Consider the following 27,708-nt stretch of genomic DNA (forward strand, 5'->3'; position numbering starts at 1 on the left):
CTTCACCTGAGGAAGGCTACTTGTGTTGTGGCCGAAACGTCGTGAGAATTTTATTTTACTATGTTTTATTTTTATTATTTTATTATTTCCCTTTTTTCGTGACTTTACCGAAAGAACCAAGAAGATGAATCCCTGCAGTCACGAAAGCTTTAAATCGAAATTTAAACTGAAACTTGGTCTCGTTGTGTGAAGCGGTGGTGTTGTGAAACCCAAGAATCCCACTCTACGACTCGTCCATTACACCAACGATTGGGGGGTGAGTTTCTGTGTAAGCACATTTAACAGTGCCTTATTAACTTTCACACCCTCAAAAAACCCACACTTATCGATATAATAATCAGCACTCCTGTTAAATGTATTAATACAAATCGTATTCGCGCTATTATTTGACTTAAAGTGTGTAATTGTGTGACCTCATTATTAAATCCCCCCCTCACCCCCCGCGTGCACGAGTGGACGAGTCCATCCGCAATGATCATCTGACTCTGTGATTATTGTGGGCAAACGGTGCCCGATATTCCATCACTCTCGTAATATTCTAACAAACTTAGCTATCGCGCGGCGTCCTTTACTAACTACCAGTTGTTAAGCGTTGTCATCACTCTGCTTTTGTTTGTTGTTGTTGTCGTTGTTTTTTTAAAGCGACGAAATGGCGCCGACTCTATCCCCACATAAGGGTGAGTGGAACCGGCTTTTATAGTCTTTTGTGTGAGTGAGGGGAGGGGGAGACAAAGGCGGCCGGGACGGGGAGTCCCACCATACACGCTCGTGCGCAGCGATGACCTTTATTCACTTTGCTCTGCCACGAGAGCGTGGTGGGGGCGTCTTTGTCAAGGTGCACCTAGCCTGGCACGAGCGCTGTGGTGACGTCACCGGCGGTGGTTGTTGTTGGTGTTGTTGGTGGTGGTGCCTTCGTGTCTGCTTCGTGGAGTCTCCGTCGTTGCAGAGGTTAGCGTCGAATGAGCTGCGACCTAAGTTCAAGTCCCGTTCACGGCCACCAAAGCCAACGCCATTGACGGCGATTATTATTCTGTGCCGGGGCCTCCCCTAGGTCGACTCAGCCTTAAAACGAGTGCCTGCCGCAGTGTGTAAACATCGCCGCTTGGGGGGATACAAAGGCGGTCGTGCGTAGTGCTGACCACCCACTTGGCCCAACACGCAGTTAAAGGCTGTACAGAGAGAGGGGTGGTGGTGGTGGTGGGGGTATTTGTGACTATGTGTGTACATTAATAAGTTTGTGCATTACATCCACAGCGTCTCGATTTAAAGCTTTCGTGACTGCATGGGTTCATCTTCTTTGGTTCTTTCGGTAAAGTCACCACGTAGAATGAGAATGAAATAATACATTGATAAAATAAAATAACACATTAAAATTAAAATTCTCACGACGTTTCGGCCACCGAAAGAACCAAAGAAGATCCACAGCGTCGTCTGTATCCGCGGTTTTGATAAAAAAATAACAAACTCAAGTCACTTTCTATTCCTCTCTCTTAAAGAGTCAAATGTTTCCCCTGACCCCCAAGGTGATACCGCAATGTACCGAGTATTTTTTTTTCAAATAAAATAAATGATCGGCCGTGGTCTATCCACTGCTAGATGAAGACTTTCCCAAGCCGCAGATCCTGCAATGTAACATTGCAAGCACCAGCAAGCGAGCCGATTTCGTCAGCTGCATCTCCTATGAAGCGCTTTATAGCTCATCGGATTCCTCCGGTATGAATAAATATCCCCATGATCTTTTTTTTTGCTGCCGTTCCGCTATTATTCTTGAATCTTGACCGTGCCGTGTGCTATCCGAGCCAACTTCCTTATTTAACGGCGTCATCAACAATAACGAAAACACCAATTGAGTAACGTAATCGTTAAACTTGCCAAATACGAAACCTCGTAGTTCCACAATGTTTCCTCATTTCATGTCCATACCGTGTGAAACCATACGGTTTACCACATTCTTGTATAGGTCCATACGGCCTACAGCCGTTTCAATACGGGCCAATTAAAATATATATATTTTTGCCTATTTGTTTGTGTTTCTCCCTTGTGATGGGACTTTGTAGGATGAACGTTGAGATTCATAAGGGGTACGGGGTGACCAATAAGGTCTGAATTGGTCTGTGATAAGGTAGGGCACTGAAAAGGGGTTGACAGGTTTGTAATAGTGTAGTGTATAGTGTAGTGTATAGTAATGTAGATTTAAAACTTTCGTGACTGCTAGGATCCATACTCTTTGGTTCTATTGGGTAAAGTCACGTAAGTGAAAATAAAATAACAAAAAATCACGACGTTTCGGCCACAACACAAGCGGCCTTCATCAGGTGAAGGGACGAGACTGTCTGGAGGACAGCGCTGGAGTGAGAAAAGCCACGCTCAGATCACGACCTCACACAGCTTAAAGGTCGTGATCTAAGCGTTGCTTTTCTCACTCCAGCGCTGTCCTCCAGACAGTCTCGTCCCTTCACCTTATGAAGGCCGCTTGTGTTGTGGCCGAAACTTCGTGATTTTTTGTTATTTTATTTTCACCTACGTGACTTTACCCAATAGAACCAAAGAGTATAGTAATGTAGTGTATAGTAGAGTAGTGTATAGTAACTTTGTAGGATGAACGTTGAGATTTATAAGGGGTACGAGGTGACCAATAAGGTCTGACTTGGTCTGTGATAAGGTAGGGCACTGATAAGGGGTTGACAGCTATAAAATGTCTCTTGACAATCCAGAAATTGGAAAACACCATCATCTTCTGTATGTCTCATAACCCTTAACATTCTGGATCTGAAAATCTTCATAGATCTGAACATAAAAATCGGTCCTTATTTTACCAGTATCAAAGTATGAAACAATAAGGAAAGGTTTTACCTTTTTTGGCAAATTAAAACAGTTGTGGTAAGATGTTCAAACAACAAATATAAACCTTTTTGCAAAGGAATCCAGTCTACAGACCTTATTTTTTTACACGCTTTTATTTAACTCACTCTGTTGTTGTATCCTCAAAAAATCTTGTAACTCAATGTTTACCCACTTCCCAATGTGCTATCGACTGCAAACTTGGTATACTTATGTCATACTGATTACAAGACTATATTCTATCATTAAAAAAATGATAAGTATATATTTTTATACATTTTTACACGCTTTTATTTAACTCAACTCTGTCTGTTGTCATATCCTCAAATCTTGTAACTCAATTTCAACCGTCTTCCCAATGTCGTATCGACTGCACACTTGGTATAATTATGTCATACTGATGACAATACTATATTCTATCATTAAAAATAAACAAATATATATTTTTTAACAATCATTTTTACGGGTCTAATTGTCCACGCTAAACTCACGTTGGCTGTAAATCACCACAGTTCCTTACGTTATGGCAAGCTTCAGGGCCACTTCCTGGAGTCGTGGAGTTCTGCTATTACTCGTACGGTACATTTCATTAAAGCGTGTGTTTAAAAAAAAGGATTTTAAAATATTTTTTCAGACCCATTTTTCATAGGTCTGAAGAACATGTCTCTGATAATCCAGACGTGGTTAAAACACCATAATCTGAAACTCTTCCCTTCTGTCTGTCTGATAACCCTTAACATTCTGGGAATGGTGTGCCACGCATCCCTTGTGATGAGGTTTTGTCGGATGAACGTTGAAATTTGTAAGGGCACCGGGTGACCAATGAAGTCTGAATTGGTCTGTAATAAGGTAAGGGGCAATGATAATGGGTTGACAGGAAGCGTGTCTCCCCCATCGATTGACGGTGTCCTCAAAAGTAACGTGGACAACGCAGAGGTTGTGAAAGGAGATTGACACCAGCACAAACCCACACGTTACGGGCGACAGTGCAATGCAGGGGCCCTACATTTTGAAAGACAACAAAAAATAAACACAACAAGTCATGCCGACCTGTTGTCTGCAACTCCACGCGAGCGGAAACGCCGGTGGACGGTCCAGGTCAAGTAAACGTGCAGATGCGTCGATATTATTTAGATTGTTTTTGCCGCGATACATTTTTAACAGGATAGGCCACTTTCGTCCAGCTGTCATTTGTGGCCAGGTCGTTTCTGAGAGTGAAGCCTATAAGCTCAGTGGGATGCTTTACCTGGTAAGATATAAAAAAAAATAGTTTGGTTTTATTTGTAGAAAATTTTCAAGTTATTTGTTTACCTTTCCTATACTTTGCACCCCTTCTGTGTTTTTAAATTGTTTGTTGTTGTAACGTTCTGACCCCGTGGCCCCGACTGGACCATCTGTGAAAAAGAGCTTCATGGCTCATCAGATTCCTCCTCCAGTCTAAATAAATATTCTGATTCCGAACTTCACTATTCACCGGCTTCCAGTTTAGCGCACGGTTCCGTTTAGAATGTTATTGCTCACCAACAAAGCTCTGGAGACCAGCTTGCCCCAGGCCTACATCAAGAGAGACACACGCTGCACCCAGGGTGAGGGTTAACCCAGAGGCTAATGAGGCCTTAAAGGCCCTTGTCATATTGTAGGCCCTCGTATAGGCTCCACCGTTCCACGCTGTAGTAACAAGCGAAGCCACGGCAGCATATACATTTACTATTGCCCACCAACAAACCTTGCCCTAGCCCCTCATTATGAGAGACACGCTGCACCCAGGGTTAGGTCAAACCCAGAAGCTAAATTAGGCCTTAGGCCCTTGTATGTTGTAGGCCCTACTCTAGCCCCCCCCCCCCCGTTCCACAGGGGTAAGGGTTAAAAAGTTAATCTGAACAAGTAAGATGATTCGAAACCACAGCAAAAACACGGAGATGTCAAACAAAGGTTTGCATGGACAGACGTCTCCACAGACCTTCATCCAGTAGCAGATTTATCATGGCTGATGGTGGTGTTGTTGCGTGTGGGTAGCCTATTACAGGTTCGTGGTGCGCTTCTTCAACTGCCTGGTGGTGATGGTGTCGTCATTGTCGTTGTTGTTGTGCGCGGGTAGCCTATTACAGGTTCGTGGTCCTCTTCTTCAACTGCCTGGTGGTGATGGTGTTGTCGTCGTTGTTGTTGTTGTGCGCGGCTAGCCTATTACAGGTTCGTGGTCCTCTTCTTCAACTGCCTGCTCACGTTCGGCTCATACTTCTGCTTCGACATGCCCAGCGTGCTTCAGGACCAGTTCCAGGCGGTGAGACGCACCTGGCGGAAAACGTAGCGATCTCTTTGCTCCGTTTCCCATTCTTACATATATATTTTTTAATTGGTTGGTTAATTCGCTTCATCCCCTGTGGCACATAGGGCCGCAATGAGTTCCCCTTCCATTTCCCCCTGCCCTTGGCAACATGTTGAGACGGGTTGATCGCTGCTGCCAGCTCCTCCTTCACGGTCTTGCGCCAGGTGGTCTTGGGCAAGGCCAAGGTATCCAGTAGGCGACAGTGGGCACTGTTCCTCGGGGGCCTACTCACATAACCATAGACACAACCACGTACACACACAACCACACACACAACCACACACACAACCATAGATACAATCGCACGCACACAGACACACACACACACACTCGCGATCGGTGCGCCAGGGCCCCACCAATGAACGTGCTGGAACAGTTTATTAAGCAATGCTCGCATGCACCCCCCCCCCGCCTTGCTCTCACACTCCATTGGTATGGTCCAGATTTCAATAAATTAATCAAACTTCATTGAATGTACATCAGAAGGAAACATGTTTATTTTAACAGGTAAGGTCCGTTGAGCTGTGTAGCTCTTTTTCAGAAGCGGCCTCGCCGCTTGTGATAGCTCGACGAAGTGGCTGACCATCGCTTGGACATGTGTAGCGGTATGTTTGTAAATGTGGAGGGAAAAACCAGAGGACCCGGGTAAGAATCCACGCGACCGTAGGGAGAGAGACGCGCAAACTCCAAACATGGAGCAGCAGACGTCAGGGTCGGGATCGAACCCACGACCTCCTGTATACCAGGCGAGGTAGTTAACATCCCCTAGCCACCGTGGTGATGATTGATGACGATGGTGGAGCACACGACATTCCAGCATACCGGGCGAGGTAGTTAACATCTCCTAGCCACCACAGCGCCCCTCACAATGAAATCGTCACAGAGCGCCGCACATGTAAACACTGCAGCGTTACGTCAATACAATTTGAGATGGACAAAATAGTAGAAAAAAAAAGTACGCGGTACAAAATACATATTTAGCCCACATTTTGTGGGCAGGCAAACGCTGTGCGTGGCGCCTTCCGTTGCACGCGGACGTTGTTGCGGCTGCGGCTGCGATCGCAAATCTGGCGGTTTACGGCGTGTGGTTTATATTGGCGACGGTCGTGGTCACACTGCGGCGACATTCGCTTTTAGGTGATGCATCCGCGGTCAAAAAACGTGCGGGCATTCGCCCCGCCGCCGAGTAATAATTCCCGTAGACGGAGGAGTTGTCGGACATGGTAGAGAGAGAGAAAAAAAAAATAATATGATCTACTCTTTGCAATGGGAATTTTTGCGTCCGTGTTTACGACCGGACCAGACCGAATGTGGACAATGCTGGCGGCGTGATGGGCGGAACTCGGTGAATTCGGTTAATTTCTGGTTGGTAATTTGGCTTTGGTCGCACGGGCGAGGCAGCTGTGTGTACCGGGGGGGGGGGGGGTGGTGGAAGGAGGGGTAAGGTGGTGGAGGTTGGGCTATTAACCAAATTGAACTTTATGCCCCGGTGCACGTGCCGATCCGAGAATACTGCAGCGTCAGGTTAAGAAATAATTGCAAAATTAACCGCGCTCGGCATCGCCGCTGGGGAGACAAAGGCGGCCGGGCGTGGTGCTGGCCACCCACCCCCTCGCGTGCCGTGCCGTCCCTGCATAGGTGCCGCTCGCTAACAGCACTTGCCCCTACAGTCTATTGACACTTTTCGGGGCTGGGGGGCGGATCTTTGTCTTTGTGCGCAATGCAGAACACCAGCTGCCCGCAGAACTCGTCGGCGCACGCCAACGGCAGCGCGTCGTGCGTGGAGGGGTTGGGCATGTCACCCCAGCAGTACAACCTCCTCTACGCCATCTACGCGTGGACGTAAGCGCTCCCGTAGCCGGCCCATCGTCCTGCCCCCCCCCCCCCCCCCTGGTTAAGATGAAACAAATATTTGTTTACCTTTCCGAAACTTTGCGCTCCTGTTGTTTGTTTTTGTTTGTTACTATTTGTTGTTGTAACGTTCTGACCCCATGGCCCCGACTGGACCATCTGTGAAAAAGAGCCTCATGGCTCATCAGATTCCTCCTCCAGTCTAAATAAATATTCTGATTCCGAACTTCACTATTCACCGGCTTCCAGTTTAGCGCACAGTTCAGTTTAGAATGTTATTGCTCAGCAACAAAGCTCTGGAGACCAGCTTGCCCCAGGCCTACATCAAGAGAGACACACGCTGCACCCAGGGTGAGGGTTAACCCAGAGGCTACTGAGGCCTTGAAGGCCCTCGACATGTTGTAGGCCCTCGTATAGGCTCCTCCGTTCCATGCCGTGGAGCTTCGTAGCTTAATGGATTTCTCCAGAACAAACGTAGATGCTGATTCCCGAATCCTGTGGCGAGTGTAATGGGGCTATAAAATATAGAACGGTTTATTTTTTTTATTTTACCAGGGTAAGGCCCCCGCTGAGCTGCAACTTAGCTCTTTCTTGAGAAGCAACCTGGCTATCACAAATAATAGTGCAACGAAGTTGGCTTATCGCGTGGAAATATTTCGCAGCCAAATCTCTAAACGCGTTCTTTTCATTCTAAACGTAGAGGGGAAAAACCGGAGGACCCGGAGAAAAATCCACGCGACCGCTGGGAGAGAGACACGCAAACTCCAAATATACAGGTGTCCGGGTCGGCATCGAACCCACGACCTCCCATATACCAGGCGAGGTAGTTAACATCTCCTCGCCACCGTGTAGACCAAACCCCGACGTTATTTCTCAGCCAGCACGAGGTCTGTCAGAACTGTGCAGTGTTCTGGAGTAAAGTTCCACACAGCAACCCCCACCAGCTCTCGGGTACCGATAGATTCCTGCCACCTGAGCACAGTTGCCATTTCCTGGACTGTCTTGGCTGCCACCTGTCCGCTTCAAACCTGCCAGGGACCCCCGTGCTGCCAGGGCCCCCGTGCTGGCTCGGTTCTGAACGTGGCAAGTGGAAAAGGCAGTTGTGTACGTCAATCCGACCCGCCGCGGTGAAGACGTCGTTGGTTTTGTTTCTGCAGGAACGCAGTGGTGGTGATCGCGGCTGGGTTTCTGATCGACAAGCTCGGCAACCGCGGTGAGTGAACCTCCGAGTTGTTTCACGTCCCGGGGTATTATGGTAGTACCGGGGCACTACCGGGGCGTTTCCGTAATTACAGCGATGACGAGAAGAACAACAAACGACGGCGTTTACACTCGGGCGTGGTCGCTCGTCTCTCCGCAGTGGGCGTGTTTCTCTTCTCCCTGCTGTGCGTGCTCGGCTCCGCCACCTTCGCGCTGGGCTCCCACTTCGGGGGCACGGGCTACATGCTGCCCATCATGCTCGGCGGGCGGCTGCTCTTCGGTTCCGGGAACGGCTCGCTCACGAGTAAACACGGGCGGCCCGCACCACCCCGCACCCGCACTTTCGAGCGCACGACCTGCGAACGCCACCCGCACTCACACAACGCCGCCCGCACTTACGAACTCCCCCACTTACGAACGCCGCCCGCATTTACCAACGCCCGCACTCACGAACGCCACTCGCACTCACGAACGCCACCCGCACTTACCACCGCCACCCGCACTTACGAACGCCCCGCGCCTACGAACGCCACTCGCACTCACGAACGCCACCCGCACTCACGAACGCCACCCGCACTCACGAACGCCACCCGCACTCACGAACGCCACCCGCACTCACGAACGCCACCCGCACTCACGAACGCCACCCGCACTCACGAACGCCACCCGCACTCACGAACGCCACCCGCACTCACGAACGCCGCCCGCACTCACGAACGCCACCCGCACTCACGAACGCCACCCGCACTCACGTGCGGCCCATCGCGGGTCCCAGGTCACGCGGCGTTCCCGGCCTCCAGTGAGGAGGCGGCGAGGTTCAAGCCGCCCGTGATTTGTCTTCCTGTGCTTGTACGCCACTGTACGCCACTGTACGCGGGGCCGCGTAACCGCCGGGTACTGGGCCAGCTCATCGGTAATGGTACGAAGTGACGACGACGATGACGACGACGACGACGACGATAATTATCATCTCTCCCAGTCGTGCAGAACCGCATCACGGCGTTCTGGTTCAAGGGCAAGGAGCTGGCATTGGCCTTCGGCCTCACGCTGGCCTTCTCGCGCCTGGGAAGTGTCCTCAACTTCTTCCTGACCCAGCGCGCAGAGGCGCAGTTCGGCCTGCAGTGGACGCTCTGGGGCGGTCAGTCAGTGTGTCCCCCCCCCCACCTCTTCCTCCCCACTCCTCGTACGGCGGTGAACTCGTCGACAACTTTGACGCAGGACAGCGTCGTCGCAAATCCGACCGTCGCATATCCGACCGTCGCATATCCGAGCGGACTCTTTCAACTGCCCGCAGCCATTGCGCGGTGTGTGTGTGTGTGTGTGGTGTAACTGGTGGGGAGCGGTGGTGTAGCGGCTAGCGCGCTGCACCACGAACCCGGCGACCCGAGTTCGATTCCCGCTCACGGCCAACGCCGGTGACGGTTATGTGAATCGGTCTTGGTCCTCCCCTAGATCGACTCGACCTCAAATGAGTACCCGGTGCGGTGTGTAAACATCGCCGCTGGGGAGACAAAGGCGTCCGGGCGTGGTGCTAGCCACCCACCCCCTCGTGTGCCGTGCCGGCCTTCATAGGTGGCGCTGCTACTCGCGAACAGCACTTGCCCCTACAGTCTGTTACAGGCTACACGGGGGATCTTTGTCTTTGTGGCGTAACTATCATTGCATGAAAAATAAGAATAGGTTTTTACCCTTTCTGGCAATAAAACACGAGGTGTTAAGATGTTCAAACAACAAATAGAAACATTTTGCAAGGCATCAAGTCTGCATTGACCACACACGGTACTTGCGGTGAACATGCACACAAACATGGCTCTGATCATGTACGAATTGTCTTTGAAACTGATCAGGCCTAGACCAGAGACGGCCTTCTTTAGTACGTGTGGTCAATGCAGATTTGATTCCTTGCAAAAGGTATATTTTTTTTGTCGTTTGAACACGTTTAACACAACTCGTGTTCTTTTATTGCCGGAAAGAGTAAAACCTATTCTTACTTTTCGCACTTTGATACTGGCAAAAGTAAATGTCCCATGGGAACTGTCATTGCCTTCGCGTGGTTAAAAGGGCAGCCAGCGGCCTGTTGGGGCTGAACGTGGGTGGTGGGGTTGCCCGCGTGTGGTAGGGGCGCTGCTGTGTGCGCTGGGCTTCGTGGCGGCCGTGGTGGTGAGCGTGCTCGACCGCGTCGGCACCAGGCAGCTCGGCCTGGAAGGCAGCGTGCGACAGGAGTCCAAGCGAGTGGTACGCGCGGGCGGGCACGCACGGACTGACACACACTCGCACACACACACGGTAAGACAACAACAACAACAACCGCCATTCGCCACTAAGTGGCGGTGACATCACCACTACGCTTGCGCCAGGCCATGTGCACCTTGAGGCCACGTGAAGCGTCGAACGCCCGCTGGCAGGAGGTCACGGGGCAGAGCCAGGTGCCACGGGTCGACTGACTGAGATGACTGGCTGATGCACCACCTGTGCCCCCTACTGTACCAACCTGCTGTGCTTTAGCCACCCGGCGCTCCGCTCGTTGTTGTGAGCGTCGCTCCTCCGCCCTCCGTTGTTGTTGGAGGGCGACTGCCTCCAACTGCCCAGTAGCATCCTTCATGATGAGCCTCCTCCACAGAGGCCGATCTTGACACTGCTGGTACCAGTCATCGGCAAGTCCACTCAGCTCCACGTCCTCCTGTACCACATCACTCCATCTCTTCTCTAGCCCGTGCCGTGCCCGTTTAGCCCCCTCGATCCGGCCGAACAACAGCTATTTCGGCATGCGGTGGCTGGGCATGCGGGCTACATGACCCAGCCAATGCAGCCTTGCCCGCCGGAGGAGCTCACCGATGGGACCTTGCCCAGATCTTTCAAAGATTTGTGAGCTCCTCACACAATCCAGCCTGGTTAAACCCAGGATGGATAGTAGGCAGGCTAGCCTAAATGTTTCTAACCGGCGAAGATGTTCCATTAGGGGGGTCCACGTTTCGCAAGCATAGCGAAGGGAGGGAATGACAGTGGCCGAGAAGACCTGAAGCTTAGTGCGGAGCGACAGACCAGGTAGCTTCCACACAGCGTTACGCAACCGATCAAAAGATATTGCCGCTCGACTGATTCGGAGTGAGACCTCTGCTGTTAAACTGGAGCCGGTCATAAGCACACTGCCCAGGTATGGGAAACTCTCCACTCTCTCCACAACTGCCCCATCACCGATTGGGAGTTGTGGGGGTGGAGTGTCCGATGGTACAAAATACCCAGGCAGGTGCTTAGTTTTGGTGGGGCTGATAGTAAGGCCCCATCTCTAAGTGGCACACTCCAGTCTCAGCAGCAGCGTCTCCAACTCATCCTCTGAATGAGCAGCTATTACCAAATCATCGGCATACATAACGTGGTTGAGCAATAGGGAGCCATCCCTTGACCGCACCCGGGCATCGATCAGCCTCCCATTATATATGTACCAAATGGAGATTCCCCCGGTACAGCTATTGAAGGCTTAACAAACTACGTGGTCAAAATAGATGTTAAATAATGTGGAAGCCAGAGGACATCCCTGTCGCACCCCAAGGTGTACAAGGAATGGCTCCTACTCCCGGCCATGTAGTTTTACCCGGGCCCGCTCACCATCATGAAGGTCCTTAATGATCGTGAGCAGGGGGTCAGGGACTCCAAAAGCACGAAGAACAACCCAGAGCCCAGGCCTACCGATGGTATCATAGGCCCTGACCAGGTCAATACAGCAGAAATGTAGGTCTTGTTGGAATTCCCTACACCTCTGCTGTAGCAGACGGACAGAAAATATGGCATCTGTGCATGACCGCCCTTTCCTGAAACCGCATTGGGGCTCCGCAAGCCTCTCCTCAGCGTGCCTGGCAAGGCGATGTTGAATAATCCTTGCCAGGACCTTTCCCCGCACACTGAGGAGTGAGATGCCCCTGTAGTTGTTACAGTCTGTGCGGTCCCCATTCTTAAAGAGGGGGACCACCAGGGCATCCTTCCAATCCTGCGGAACCCATCCAGTGGTCCAGACTGTTGTTATGATGTCATATAGGGCAGTCTGTGCACAAACGCCACCCTCCCTCAGCATTTCGCTTGGGAGATCATCTCTACCCAGTGCCTTTCCTGGTCTCAGACTCCGGATCGCCTTCAGTACTTCCTCAACAGATGGCACCTCAGCCAGCCACTCACAGGGGGTGACTTCTTCCAATATTTGAGGCACCGCAGCCTCAGCAGGGTCATCCTCACTTTGTGCCACGATGTTTTCCTGGCTGAGCGGTTTCCCTTCCCCCAGGACCTCACAGAAATGCTCAGCAAATCTACAAACCTGTTCTTGGGGGTTGGAGATTGGAACACCATTTTTTCCCCTAATGATGGTAATAGGTGTGGCGCTGCAGGTTACTTTTTTATGGAGTTAAATAGAGATTTGTGATCATGGGCCATTGAGGCAGACTCCATCTCCTCAGCAACCCGCGACCACCCATCCTTGCAGCGCCTCACGGCTCTCCGAACCTCCGAGTGAGGGCTGCGGTAAGCCTCCTCATTCTCTGACGTGGGATTCTGTAGCTGATGACAGTGGGCCTGTCGCTTTTTCTCAACTATCCTGAACACCTCCTCTGTCAGCCAGGGTCTCTGGGGAGGTCTGGACCACGTACCCAAAGCAGCCATTGCAGCTGCATGAGTCACAGTCCTAAACCTCACCCATTTACCCTCGACATCAGGAGGAGTGGAGGACGATGCCAACCCCAACCGCAAGCGATGATGAAATTCTCGCTTGCAACTTTCATCAGCTAACTGAAACCAGGCCACTTTAGGTTGGAATGGGGTCCTGGGTGTACACCCATCACTGGAGTGGAAGAATGGCATGGCAGGTGCATCTTACAGATGACTAGTTGATGGTCAGAGGGCAGATCAGCTCCACGGTAGGTCCTGGTGTCAAGGACATGGGCTCGCATCCGCTGGTCCGTCACTATGTAGTCCAGCAGATGTTCTTGCTTGGACCCGGCATGCATCCATGATGTTGTGTGGATGCGCCGATGCCGGAACAGCGTGTTGGTAATTACAAGCCCATGGGCTGCACAAAAATCTAGCAGCCTCCTACCGTTGTTATTGAGCTGATGTGGCCCATGCCCTCAAATCACTCCAGACCAGGTGCCAGCATCATGACCAACTCGGGCATTGAAGTCACCCATCAATATGACTCTATCCCGAGGGGCCACTTTAGCCAGCACCTGTGACAGGAGGTCATAGGAGGCATCTGACTCATCGGCTTTGCCTGCATCCCTCCACGGATGTTCGTCTTCGGTGGGGGCATAAGTAACCACGACCACCACTCCTCGCCTCCGGTTGATGGGAAGGCGAGCCCAAAGTAGCCTGGGGCTTACAGCTTCCCACACCTCACCGCCACGCTCCCACGCACCTTCATTCTTTTGTTCAAAAGAAGAGCCACACCCTGTTGTTTGGCAGTCTGCTGCCCCGAGTAGAGGACTGTCCACCCCTCATGGTGGCAGGAGCCAGAACCGGTCCACCGGACCTCCTGAATGCCACAGAGATCCAGGCGGTACCGGTCCAGCTCCCGACAGAGGAGTGGCAGTCTCTCCTCCGCAGTGAGCGTTCGAACATTCCACGTGGCCACACGAAGTGGCTTTTCGTTGTTTCTGGAGGAGCCCCGAGGGTAGAGATTCAATCTCCTGCTCCGCCAATTGGGGTTTGGCCAGGAGATGTCATAGACGCCTGTCCCCCCGGGGCCTCCGGCACAAGCTTATTAGTTATATATTTAAGTCGTGGTTTCGTGGTAATTTTTTGAAGGTGGAGGGGTTACCAGCCCCTCGTACCCGTCCAGAGCCCCCGTTTAGCCACTGTGGTGGTCACAGACGCCATGAGGGGAGAGGGCCAATCGGAATTGGCCCTCTCCCCACAGCACCGTCCACGACAGAGTTGCCCGTCCGGCACCGCGAGGAGGTAGGGGGTTTTGCCGGATGGTAAGACACACACTCGCACACACACACACGGACTGACACACATTCGCACACACACACGGTAAGACACACACTCGCACACACACATGGACTGACACACACTCGCACACACACACGGACTGACACACACTCGCACACACACATACGAACTGACACACACTCGCGCACACACACACTGACACACACTCGCACACACACACACGGACTGACACACACTCGCGCACACACACACACGGACTGACACACACTCGCACACACACACACGGACTGACACACACTCGCACACACACGGATTGACACACACTCGCACACACACACGGACTGACACACACTCGCGCACACACACACGGACTGACACACACTCACACACACACACACGGACTGACACACACACACACACACGGATTAATAGATGGATAGACGCACGGACGCAGGGATGGACGGGGTGGACACAGTTCGAGTGTGATCAACAGTTCCAGTGTGATCAACAGTTCCGGTGTGATCAACAGTTCCAGTGTGATCAACAGTTCCAGTGTGAGTGATCAACAGTTCCAGTGTGAGTGATCAACAGTTCCAGCGTGAGTGATCAACAGTTCCGGCGTGAGTGATCAACAGTTCCAGTGTGAGTGATCAACAGTTCCGGCGTGAGTGATCAACAGTTCCAGTGCGAGTGATCAACAGTTCCAGTGTGAGTGATCAACAGTTCCAGTGTGAGTGATCAACAGTTCCAGTGTGAGTGATCAACAGTTCCAGTGTGAGTGATCAACAGTTCCAGTGTGAGTGATCAACAGTTCCAGTGTGAGTGATCAACAGTTCCAGTGTGAGTGATCAACAGTTCTGGCGTGAGTGATCAACAGTTCCGGCGTGAGTGATCAACAGTCCCAGCGTGAGTGATCAACAGTTCCAGCGTGAGTGATCAACAGTTCCAGTGTGAGTGATCAACAGTTCCAGTGTGATCAACAGTTCCGGCGTGAGTGATCAACAGTTCCAGCGTGAGTGATCAACAGTTCCAGTGTGAGTGATCAACAGTTCCAGCGTGAGTGATCAACAGTTCCAGTGTGAGTGATCAACAGTTCCAGAGTGAGTGATCAACAGTTCCAGTGTGAGTGATCAACAGTGCCAGCGTGATCAACAGTTCCGGCGTGAGTGATCAACAGTTCCAGCGTGAGTGATCAACAGTTCCAGTGTGAGTGATCAACAGTTCCAGTGTGAGTGATCAACAGTTCCAGTGTGAGTGATCAACAGTTCCAGTGTGAGTGATCAACAGTTCCGGCGTGAGTGATCAACAGTTCCAGTGTGAGTGATCAACAGTTCCAGCGTGAGTGATCAACAGTTCCGGCATGAGTGATCAACAGTTCCAGTGTGATCAACAGTTCCAGCGTGAGTGATCAACAGTTCCAGTGTGATCAACAGTTCCAGCGTGAGTGATCAACAGTTCCAGAGTGAGTGATCAACAGTTCCAGTGTGAGTAGTCTAAAGTTCCAGCGTGAGTGATCAACAGTTCCAGTGTGAGTGATCAACAGTTCCAGAGTGAGTGATCAACAGTTCCAGTGTGAGTGATCAACAGTTCCAGAGTGAGTGATCAACAGTTCCAGTATGAGTAGTCTAAAGTTCCAGCGTGAGTGATCAACAGTTCCAGTGTGAGTGATCAACAGTTCCAGTGTGAGTGATCAACAGTTCCAGTGTGAGTGATCAACAGTTCCAGTGTGAGTGATCAACAGTTCCGGCGTGAGTGATCAACAGTTCCAGTGTGAGTGATCAACAGTTCCAGCGTGAGTGATCAACAGTTCCGGCATGAGTGATCAACAGTTCCAGTGTGATCAACAGTTCCAGCGTGAGTGATCAACAGTTCCAGTGTGATCAACAGTTCCGGCGTGAGTGATCAACAGTTCCAGCGTGAGTGATCAACAGTTCCGGCGTGAGTGATCAACAGTTCCATTGTGAGTGATCAACAGTTCCATTGTGAGTGATCAACAGTTCCAGTGTGAGTGATCAACAGTTCCATTGTGAGTGATCATCAGTTCCAGTGTGAGTGATCAACAGTTCCGGCGTGAGTGATCAACAGTTCCGGTGTGAGTGATCAACAGTTTCAGTGTGAGTGATCAACAGTTCCGGCGTGAGTGAGTGATCAACAGTTCCAGCGTGAGTGATCAACAGTTCCAGTGTGAGTGATCAACAGTCCCAGTGTGAGTGATCAACAGTCCCAGTATGAGTGATCAACAGTTCCAGCGTGAGTGATCAACAGTTCCAGTGTGATCAACAGTTTCAGTGTGAGTGATCAACAGTTCCAGCGTGAGTGATCAACAGTTCCAGTGTGAGTGATCAACAGTTCCGGCGTGAGTGATCAACAGTTCCGGCGTGAGTGATCAACAGTTCCAGTGTGAGTAGTGTAAAGTTCCAGCGTGAGTGATCAACAGTTCCAGCGTGAGTGATCAACAGTTCCAGTGTGAGTGATCAACAGTTCCAGCGCGATCAACAGCTCAGCAGCGAGGGGTTGGGGGGCGCGTGGGGCGGGCGCAGGGGTCTAGACATCCCCGAGGAAGTTCCCCCGACCGCGAGCGGAACGCTGCCCCCCGCGGCTGCCGTCGATGAGCCGCCCCCTTGCCCCCCACGTCGGTGGAGAGGGCTCGCGGGGCGGCGAATCGGCCGCGAGCGTGTCGCTCGAGCGTGTCGCTCGCGGGACCGAAGCGTTGTCTCCTGTCTGTGGCAGCGCTTCTTGGACATCCGCTACCTGCCGCTGCGCTACTGGCTCCTGGTGTTCACCATCATGTTCTTCTACAACGGCATCTTCCCCTTCGTGGCGGACGCCAGGTGCCTTGCCCGGGGTCGCCTCCGTCGTGGCCTGAGCCCTGTTTTTGTTGTTGTTACTGTTGTTGCTGTTGTTGCTGTTGTTGTTGTTGTTGTTTGAACAGCGTGGGTTAGAAGTGAGCGGCAGGGGCCGGGCACGCGTGAGGTGGTGGGGGCGGGGGGGGGCGGGGGGGGCAGTGGGGGGGCGGTGACGCGGCCCAGCCGCAGCGCGTTCACCGCTCGTGACACCGCTCGTGACACCGCTCGTGACACCGCTCGTGACACCGCTCGTCAGACTGCTCGTGACACCGCTCGTGACACCGCTCGTGACACCGCTCGTGACACCGCTCGTCAGACTGCTCGTGACACCGCTCGTGACACCGCTCGTGACACCGCTCGTGACACCGCTCGTGACACCGCTCGTCAGACTTCTCGTGACACCGCTCGTGACACCGCTCGTGACACCGCTCGTCAGACTGCTCGTGACACCGCTCGTGACACCGCTCGTGACACCGCTCGTCAGACTGCTCGTGACACCGCTCGTGACACCGCTTGTGACACCGCTCGTGACACCGCTCGTCAGACTGCTCGTGACACCGCTCGTGACACCGCTCGTGACACCGCTCGTGACACCGCTCGTGACGCCGCTCGTGACGCCGCTCGTGACGCCGCTCGTGACGCCGCCCGTGACACCGCTCGTGACACCGCTCGTGACACCGCTCGTGACACCGCTCGTGACACCGCTCGTGACGCCGCCCGTGACACCGCTCGTGACACCGCCCGTGACACCGCTCGTGACACCGCTCGTGACACCGCTCGTCAGACTGCTCGTGACACCGCTCGTGACACCGCTCGTGACACCGCCCGTGACACCGCCCGTGACACCGCTCGTGACACCGCTCGTGACACCGCTTGTGACACCGCTCGTGACACCGCTCGTGACACCGCTCGTGACACCGCTCGTGACACTGCTTGTATCATTGCTCGTGACACCGCTCGTGACACCGCTCGTGACACCGCTCGTGACGCCGCTGCCACTCGTACCCCGTGCCCCGCAGCAAGTTCATCCAGGACAAGTACGTGGGTTACTCGCAGCAGCAGGCGGCGTACGTGGCGGGTGCCGTCTACGACAGCTCCCTCGTCCTCTCCGCCACGGTCGGCATCCTCATCGTGAGTCGCCGCCAAAGTTCTACTCGTTTTATTCACCCCCACCCCCCCCCCCCCAAAGGGATGATGGGCCGAGTCGACCCCTCAACCGAGATTTGAACTCGCAAACGCGGCGATCGAGAGCCGCGGGAAGCCGCGATGGAAGGGGGGTGAGCTGGCAGGGATCGGCTCCGTACTCCCGAGTGAGAGACGCGGGAAGCTGCAGTGAGGAGGGGGGTGAGCGGGCAGGGTGGCGACGCTGGGTCGACGTGTTTGCGGAGTCGAGCAGGAGTTGTCGAAGCACGCCTTCTTCCCGACACCGAGCGGCCGATGGGTTTGCCTGCGCGTGCGCTGCTTCCGCGGCCGTCTGGAACGCTCTTCCTTCCGATGTTAGGAAGTCACTGGGAGCTGCGTGTTTAGTTTGTCGTCCTTCCCCCTAGCGCCTCCGATTAGCACGGTTGGCGACATACGATGAGAAAGAAGTTCAACGTACATCGTCCAAAGCGAAGGCAAAGATCCCCCGTGTAGCCCTAAACAGACTGTTGGGGCAAGTGCTGTTAGCGAGCAGCACCTGTGAAGGCCGGCACGGCACACGAGGGGGTGGGTTGGCCAGCGCCACGCCCGGCCGCCTTTGTCTCCCCCACTGGCGATGTTTTAAACACCGCGCCAGGTGCTCATTTGAGGCCGAGCCGACCTAGGGGAGGAGGCCCAGGACCGGTTCGGATAATCGTCACCGGTGTTGTCCGTGAGCGGCAATCGATCTGGAGTCGCCGGGTTCGCAGCGCAGCGCAGCGCTAACCGTCGCTGCATGTGCATCGTACATACAACATACACACAACATGCGTGCCACACGGCAGCATACTTAACATACAACGCCCGTTCGCCCGTACGCCCCGTGTCCGTGGTGCAGGACTACGTGGGGCTGCGCGGCGTGTTCTGCACGGCGTGCGCGGTGCTCACCCTGCCGGTGTTCGCGCTGCTCGCCTTCACCACGGTGCCGCCCCTCGTGTGCACGCTCTGGCTCGGAGTCACCTACTCGTTCGCCGCGGTGAGCGACGGGCGTGGGGAGGAGGTTGGGGGTGGGGTCGCGTCGTCGACGTAACGAGAAAGGCCGACGTTTCGCCGTCGTGGCGAGATGTTAGTTACCTCGCCCGGTATGCGGGAGGTCGCGGGTTCGATCGCGACCCTGACATCGTCTGCTGTATATTTGGACTTTGCGTGTGTGTCTCTCTCTCTCTCTCCACTTGGTCGCGTAGATATTTCTGCGGGTCCTCCGGTTTGGAATGGACTCGCGTTGAGATTATTTTGCTGCTTCTGCTGTATATTTCCACGTGATTAGCCACTTCGTTTGTGATAGCCAGGCTGCTGCTGAAAGAGAGCTACATAGCTCAGTGTGCCTTACCTGGTAAAATAAAAATAAGATGTTTTTTTTAAGTGCTTTGTTTTACTTTCCAAGTGTGTTGCTCTCCAACACACAACCGGTGGTGCTGTACTAGTGACGAATTGGCCACGTTCTGTTTACGTGACGAACCCTTACTAGTTGGGCTATGTCGGGTGGTGGCGGGTTTAATGAAACATTTATACTTACGCGAAAGCCGACGTGTTAAATTGATCTTTCCTACACTTTGCGCTCTGATCGTGTTTTTTTTTTATATTGTGTTGTTGTAATGTTCTGACCCTGAGCCCCTACTGGACATCTGTCAAAAAGAGCTTCATAGCTCATTGGATTCCCTCTTCCAGTCTAAATAAAGATTCCGATTCTGATACCCCGGCCCGGCCCGGCCCGGCTGGACCGAGGGCCATATCAGCAAGCATTTCAGCGGTCGCGTTGTGCCAGACACGAGCGCAGGCAGACATTCCCACGAGATGATGATGGTGGTGGTGATGATCCACTTCGTTGAGTTATCATTTGTGACGGCCAGGGTCGCTTCTGAAGAAAATGAGCTACACGGCAACTCAGTGCGGCCTTTAACTGGTAAAATGAAAATTGTTTAGAAGTGAGTTTGTCAAGCTAGATGATGATTTAAAAGTGCATAGCTCCAGTGGATCCCTAATATCGGAAGGAAGAGCGTTCCAGACGGCCGCCTGTATATTTAGAGTTTGCGTGTCTCTCTCCCCATGGTTGCATGGATTTTTGCTCCGGGTCCTCCGGTTCTTCCCTCCACGTTTCGAATGAACATCACGCGCTTAAGAGTATTAAATTTCCGCACGGTAGGCCGCTTTGTTGAGCTATCATTTCTGATGGCCAGGTGGCTTCTGAAAAAGAGCCATACGGTAGCTCCGGTGAACTAAAAAAAATCGATTCTGGTTTTTGATGAAGTGCGTGCCGTTGCAGGCCAGCATGTGGCCGTCCATCCCGCTGGTGGTCCCGCAGGCCACGCTGGGTACAGCCATGGGTCTCACCACCTCCATTCAGATGATCGGCATCGGCTTGTCCAACGTCATTGTGGGACAGATCCTCGGCACCAAGTCCAGGTGAATCCCTCCGCGTCGTCGGGATCCGGGGATCCGGGGATCGTGGATCCGGGGATCGTGGATCTGGGGATCGTGGATCCGGGGATCCGGGATCCAGTCCACGTTTTCATGGCTGGTTGCATGCGCGCGCACCCTGCCCCCACCTACTGCAATGTACCAGCGGGGCCCCTGGAAAATATAGCCGCACCCGGCACACCACATCCAGTAATGACCGTGGCTGCCAGTCACTTGCCACTTACTTCAGTCTGTCGGAAAGTATTTCCAAACTAAACTATTTTTTTTATTTCAGAGGCGACCTGGCCTCCACAAATGATAACTCAACGAAGTGGGCTTATCATCGTGTGGAAATTTACGAGCAGCCAAATGATAATCTAAGCGCGTCATGTTGATTCTAAATGTGGGGGGGGGGGTGGGTGGAACCGGAGGACCTGGAGAAAAATCCACACAACCACGAGGGGAGAGAGAGGCACAGAGTTGGAATCGAATCCACGTCCTCCTGCATACCAGGCGAGGTAGTCGACATCTGACCGCTGCAGGGCCCCAGCACACCACATCCAGGATGAGACGTTCGCTATAAGGTGTGGCTACTACTGGTCACGTGCCGCCTACTCCAGCCTAAGTATACCCCGTGTACGCGTGTGCGTGTGTGTGTGTGTGCGTGTGTGTGTGCGTGTGCGTGTGTGTGTGCGTGTGCGTGTGGGTGTGTGTGTGTGTGTGCGTGTGTGTGTGCGTGTGTGTGTGTGTGGGTGTGTGTGCGTGTGTGTGTGTGTGTGCGTGTGTGTGCGTGTGTGTGTGTGCGTGTGTGTGCGTGTGTGTGTGTGTACGCGTGTGTGTGTGTGATGTGTGTGTGTGTGTGCGCGTGTGTGTGTGTGTGTGCGCAGCGAAGCGACGATCCCGCTGGAGCGCTGGCAGTACATGATGATCTTCATGCTTGTCAACACCGTGTGCTGCATCGTCGTATCGCTCTTCCTCAACGTCGTGGACAGCAGACAGGTACCGCCATCGCCGGCAGTCGTTGCCGTCCTCGCGTTTGCCGTCAAGCGAGCCGCGGTTGATCGACCGCCGGGTGAAGAAGGTGTCCCCAAGTCGCCGGTGTTGGGTCGGTGGGTGGGTACGAGGGAGGGGGGAGATGGGAGGGGAGGGGAGAGGGAGGGGAGAGGGAGGAGAGTTCCAGACAGTATGGGGCAGGCAGTCACGTGGCCATTTGTTTTGCCAACGTCACCGTTCAAGTAACAACAACATCGCGAATAATTCACTCGGGACGAAGGGCACACGGCAAGGTCGACCCCCGGCTCCCCGTGCCCTCCCCGCCCGCCCCCGGGATGCCGTTGACGTCACCGCGACGCAGATGCGCGGCGCGGTGACGTCACCACCGCGCGCCAGCCAGCCGGCCAGTCGGCGGGCAGCCGGCAAAACGTTTTAGCCCCACAGGCTATGAAGCTGGAGTAGCCGCGGTGCCGACGTGGTGGTGACGCGGCGGCGGCGGCGGTGGTGCCGCGGTGCGCAGGGCGGGACTCTGAACAGGAGCACCAAGCGGCGGGCGGCTGGCGAGGTCACCGCCGGCGCCGGCGGCACGGAGGAGGGAGCCCCCACGGAGCGGTCGCCGCTGCTGGGGGAGCAGGACGGCGACGACGGCGGCAGCGGCGTCAAATAGACAGCCGCGTCTGCCGCACGCACGCACACACACACACACACGTGTATACACACACACACACACGTGTATACACACACACACACACGTGTATACACACACACACACACGTGTATACACACACACACGCACACATGCGCGCACACACGCACGCGCACACACGCACGCACACAAGCACACACACGTGTATACACGCACGCACACGTGCACACACTCACGCACACACACGTGTATACGCACGCACGCACACACACGTGTATACACACGCACACACACGCACACGTACGCACACACGCACGCACACGCGCACACGCACACACGCATGTGTATACACACACACAAAGATCCCCCCCGTATAGCCTGAGCAGACTGTTGGGGCAGGTGCTGTTAGCGTGTTGCGACCTATGAAGGCCGGCACGGCACACGATGGGGTGGGTGGCCAGCACCACGCCCGGCCGCCTTTGTCTCCCCATTGGCGTTGTTTACACACCGCAACAGGTACTCATTGGAGGCCGAGTCGACCTAGGGGAGGACCAGCACCGGTTCAGATAATCGTCACTGGGTGTTGGTGGCCATGAGCGAGAATCGAAGCCGGGTCGCCGGGTTCGTAGCCCTAAGTTAAGCGCTACGCTGCTGCTGTAACAACACACTACTGCTGTACACACATACACACGGATACAAACACACACATACACACGTATGTTTACACCTGTATTGTGATTACACCCATAGCAGCATCGGGCCTCGTCCTGCCAGACTGATGCAGACTCTCTGTAGAGCACAGCCCTGCGCTGTAAGAGCGATATGGCGCATACCAAATGTGGCACAAATTAACATGATCAAGAGCTGCCACCCTATTACCTTTCTCCCTACTTTGCAGATGGAGCACTTATTACAATGCAACTCCTCTCCGTAACACAGTTATGGATCGGAGGCTTGGGGGGAATTTACTGGGAGAAGGAATGAGAATGAATGAGAGGCATATAGGTGCCAGGGGAAGGAATGAGAAGGAATGAGAGGATTTAGGTGCCAGGGGAAGGAATGAGAAGGAATGAAAGGAATATAGGTGCCAGGGGAATGAATGAGAAGGAATGAGAGGGATTTAGGTGCCAGGGGAATGAATGAGAAATGAATGAAAGGCATATAGGTGCCAGGGGAATGAATGAGAATGAATGAGAGGGATATAGGTGGCGGGGGAAATGAGCCATTTCACTCTGCGTGTTTTTGTTACTTACGTATACCAAACTTGCACCGACTTAGTCTTAACGGAATTCGTGCAAGGCATCTCGTTTCGACACCTCGCTTCTACTACGTCCGCGACCGTTGCGGCACTATCACTACAAATGGCGGTGCTGGAGTTGACGCATTCCCAGACGAACGTGGTCCGTTAATGTGACTACATTAACTTACGTGACTGCATTAGGCGCACCCCTGTGATCTCCGCACCTGACAGGCTCACAGCGGTGACATCACCTCGACTCCGTCTTTCTAGGACGGGAAGCGGCTAGACTTCTTCACAATTCTGGCTATCGCCTGATGATGCTGGTGGTGGTGGTTGTTGATGTTGCTGCTGCTGTTGTAATCACCGGCGAAACTTCACACTACTCGAATTGTAAATGCTGTAGTGGGTTTACTCTCTAACACGCAACCGGTTATAGTGCCGTACTAGTAACGAATTGGCACTTTATCGTTTTATGTGCCACTGGTTCTTCACGTTCTACAGATGTAGATGCCACTGGTTCTTCACGTTCTGCAGATGTATATGCCACTGGTTCTTCACGTTCTGTAGATGTAGATGCCACTGGTTCTTCACGTCTACAGATGTAGATGCCACTGGTTCTTTACGTTCTACAGATGTAGATGCCACTGGTTCTTCACGTTCTGCAGATGTAGATGCCACTGGTTCTTCACGTTCTGCAGATGTAGATGCCACTGGTTCTTCACGTTCTACAGATGTAGATGCCACTGGTTCTTTACGTCTACAGATGTAGATGCCACTGGTTCTTCACGTTCTACAGATGTAGATGCCACTGGTTCTTCACGTTCTGCAGATGTAGATGCCACTGGTTCTTCACGTTCTGCAGATATAGATGCCACTGGTTCTTCACGTTCTGCAGATATAGATGCCACTGGTTCTTCACGTTCTACAGATGTAGATGCCACTGGTTCTTCACGTCTACAGATGTAGATGCCACTGGTTCTTCACGTTCTGTAGATGTAGAGGCCACTGGTTCTTCACGTCTACAGATGTAGATGCCACTGGTTCTTCACGTTCTGTAGATGTAATTCCACTGGTTCTTCACGTCTACAGATGTAGATGCCACTGGTTCTTCACGTTCTGTAGATGTAATGCCACTGGTTCTTCACGTCTACAGATGTAGATGCCACTGGTTCTTCACGTCTACAGATGTCGATGCCACTGGTTCTTCACGTTCTGCAGATGTAGATGCCACTGGTTCTTTTTACGTCCTGCAGATGTAGATGCCACTGGTTCACGTTCTGCAGATGTAGATGCCACTGGTTCTTCATGCTCGGCAGATGTAGATGCCACTGGTTCTTCACGTTCGGCAGATGTAGATGCCACTGGTTCTTCACGTTCTGCAGTTCACCGTGTGACCTTGTTCATAGCAAACGCGTATTCTTTGAGATATTGCGCACTTGGCAGTTCACCGTGTGTATCTCTGCCCATAAGTTAGGGTAAGCCACCTTGTCCGGGTTTGGTCAAGAGAAGGCGCCAGTCCCACTACGCACTCGTATTCATCTGCCAAGTCGCTCAGTAACTTGCCCACTCATTCACTCGCACGCCCACGCGGGGTGGTGCCTCGCGACGGCGAGGAGTTAACTGCCTCGCCTGGTATACAGGAGGTTGTTGTGGGTTTGATCCTGAACCCCGACGCCTGCTGTATATTTGGAGTTTGCGGTGTCTCTCTCCCCATGGTCGCGTGGATTTTTATCCGGGTCCTCCGGTTTTCCCCCCTTCCACATTTAGCATCAGCATCAATGTGTATTTAGAGAATTTCGCCGCTGTACATTTCCACATGATGAGCCACTATCATTTGTGGCAGCCAAGTTGCTTTTGAAAAAGACCTAAATAGCGAAGTGTTCGTTAACCTGGCGAAAATAAAATTTAGGGTTTCCACTTGTCCGGGTTTATCTGAGACACGGAACCTCTTGTTTGGGTGTCGGCAGGAATTGATTTGTAACCGAGATCCGGTACTGTTCCCGAAGAGTTGAATTTTACTGCAGTGCAACTGCGCAGCGTGGATGAGACCCAGTGCTGGGAAATTATCCCGGTTTCGTGGTAAGCAGTGGCAACCCGAATCACACGGGCACAGCCGAGCCAGGATTAGAACAAATCGTGAACCGCTATTTGTTCAAATCTCATCTCCTGCGATGGTCACTGTGGAATCCGCGGCGTCGCGCATTTTTACATTTATTCTCATGGGCTCTGCCTGTTATTCGGGAGGTCGTGGGTTTGAACCCGGCCCCGATTGTAAGTTTGGATTTTGAGTGTCTCCTCTCTCCCCCGTGGTCGCGTGGATTTTTTTCCGGGTCCTCCGGTCTCCCCCTCCCCCACCACCACTCCACATTCGAATCAACGTCGTGCACTTAGAGTATTTGGCTGCGATTAAATGTCCACGTGATAAGCCCACTGCGTTGAGCTGTCATTTTCGATAGCCAGGTCGCTTCTGAAAGAGCTGTATAGCTCGGTGGGCCTTAACCGACATCTTGCGAAGTGTCTAATCTACAGCATGCGCTTATTGAAATCGCAAGCAGCCAACGTAGATCAGTAGATGCAAGATGCGAATATGAATATATAATCTGTATGCATAGCCACACTTATAACCACAATGCTGCGTAGTGCACCATGTCCATAATGTTAAGGATTATCAGACATACAAAAGGGGAGGAGTTTGAGGTGGTGTTTTTACAATGTCTGGATCGCATACCTGTCAACCCCCTTATTACAGACCAATTCAGATCTTATTGGTCACTACGTGCCCTTATAAATCTCAACGTTCATCCTACAAAGTCCCATCGCAAGGGAGAAACACAAAGAACAAAAAATTGAAACGCCGTATGGAGCTGAAAACTCAATTTGGCCTGTCAAAGAATAGGGGGTAAAAACCGTGATGGGTTGACGGCTATGGGATTGTCAAGCATGTTCCGACCTATTAACATTTTCAAATCCATAATTTTAAGGATTTGAGATATACAAAAGGGAATAGTTTAGGATCATGGTGTTTTCCAATGTCTGGCTTGTCCAGACATGTTCAAAGCTATTGAGATTTTCAGATCAGTTTACTTTGCGCAGTAATTTATCTCGTTATTTGTGCGGATAGATGTGACGTCGCACCACTTTGGCGGGGAAATCACACGTGTGATGTCATACTTGTGTGATGCCATACTTGTGTGATGTCATACTTGTGTGATGCCATACTTGTGATGTCATACTTGTGTGGTGCCATACTCGTGTGATGCCATACTCGTGTGATGTCATACTCGTGTGATGTCATACTTGTGTGATGCCATACTTGTGAGATGTCATACTTGTGTGATGCCATACTTGTGATGCCATACTTGTGTGATGTCATACTTGTGTGATGTCATACTTGTGATGTCATACTTGTGTGATGCCATACTTGTGTGATGTCATACTTGTGTGATGCCATACTTGTGATGTCATACTTGTGTGATGTCATACTTTTCAAAACAAAACATTTTTGGGGGGGATTTCCAGATGATGTTGGTATTAATCTGAAGTACGGGAACACATTGTTAATGTAGTCACCAGTATTGCTTTTATGAAAACAATTGGGGACAAACTGAAAGCAACTTAAAATCACCCCATTGTTGCTTGCTCTGCACTGCTCATTTAACATGTGGGGAAGTCGACTGCTTTTCCTGTGGATATTGCACTTGCCCCTGCCATGGGGAATGTGGAATTTCCACCGCTGGCAGGGCTGAACAGATGGAGCAGCGCCCCCACGCTCACTTTCGGAATAAAGAACAGACTGGATTGTATTTATCATGCCCTTAATAAATCGTAATGATTATAATATAAACTACAAATATACAAAACGCCACTCAACTGTTACGTCAAAAAAAGGCATTTTTTAATTTCTCGAGTGGTCTCAATGGTTTCAAGTGCAATATTCGTTTTGTATCTTTTACTTTTCAAATATTTGCTGTTTTTTTTTAATTCGCCAACTTACTCGAATGTGAATAAAATTCAATGCTGCTGTCCCAATGACAATTCCATATCGCAAGTGTGTCCAGCAGGTCTTTACAATGTCAACATCAAATAGACAATTTTGTTATCAAATCCACAGGTTCAAGACGTCTGGTGCGAGCGAAAATTAATTCATCATAGCCCCTGGTGCAGCTACAGAGGGTGCGGAGATGTTAACTACATCGCCTGGCATACAGGAGATTGTGGGTTCGATCCCGACGCCGGTTGTATATTTGGAGTT

The 27,708-nt window shown here is 52.2% G+C and overlaps 1 protein-coding gene across 6 annotated transcripts; it reads left to right on the forward strand.

The window, feature by feature from the left end:
* Nucleotides 1-435: 435 nt before the first annotated feature.
* Nucleotides 436-27,498, forward strand: LOC116954658 (lysosomal dipeptide transporter MFSD1-like). Of its 6 annotated transcripts, XR_012929688.1 has the most exons (14): nt 436-677; nt 5,022-5,122; nt 6,894-7,009; nt 8,176-8,231; nt 8,379-8,522; nt 9,198-9,356; nt 10,338-10,453; nt 18,021-18,132; nt 19,019-19,156; nt 20,444-20,583; nt 21,465-21,576; nt 22,091-23,221; nt 23,261-23,340; nt 23,382-27,498. XR_012929688.1 is itself a non-coding variant. In XM_032975346.2 (13 exons), exons 1-13 carry the CDS (start codon nt 650-652, stop codon nt 22,235-22,237), a joined length of 1,470 nt encoding a protein of 489 aa, XP_032831237.1. In that variant the 5' UTR covers nt 439-649; the 3' UTR covers nt 22,238-22,323. The 6 variants fall into 6 exon arrangements, 2 of the variants coding, with proteins under 2 accessions (XP_075908648.1, XP_032831237.1); XR_012929687.1 differs by having other exon boundaries at nt 22,091-23,340; XR_012929686.1 differs by having other exon boundaries at nt 23,261-27,498.
* Nucleotides 27,499-27,708: the final 210 nt, after the last annotated feature.

Source organism: Petromyzon marinus, chromosome 56, assembly GCF_048934315.1.
Source record: "Petromyzon marinus isolate PM22_M1 ecotype Great Lakes invasive population chromosome 56, UKy_Petmar_22M1.pri1.0, whole genome shotgun sequence".
Classification (NCBI taxonomy): domain Eukaryota; kingdom Metazoa; phylum Chordata; class Hyperoartia; order Petromyzontiformes; family Petromyzontidae; genus Petromyzon; species Petromyzon marinus.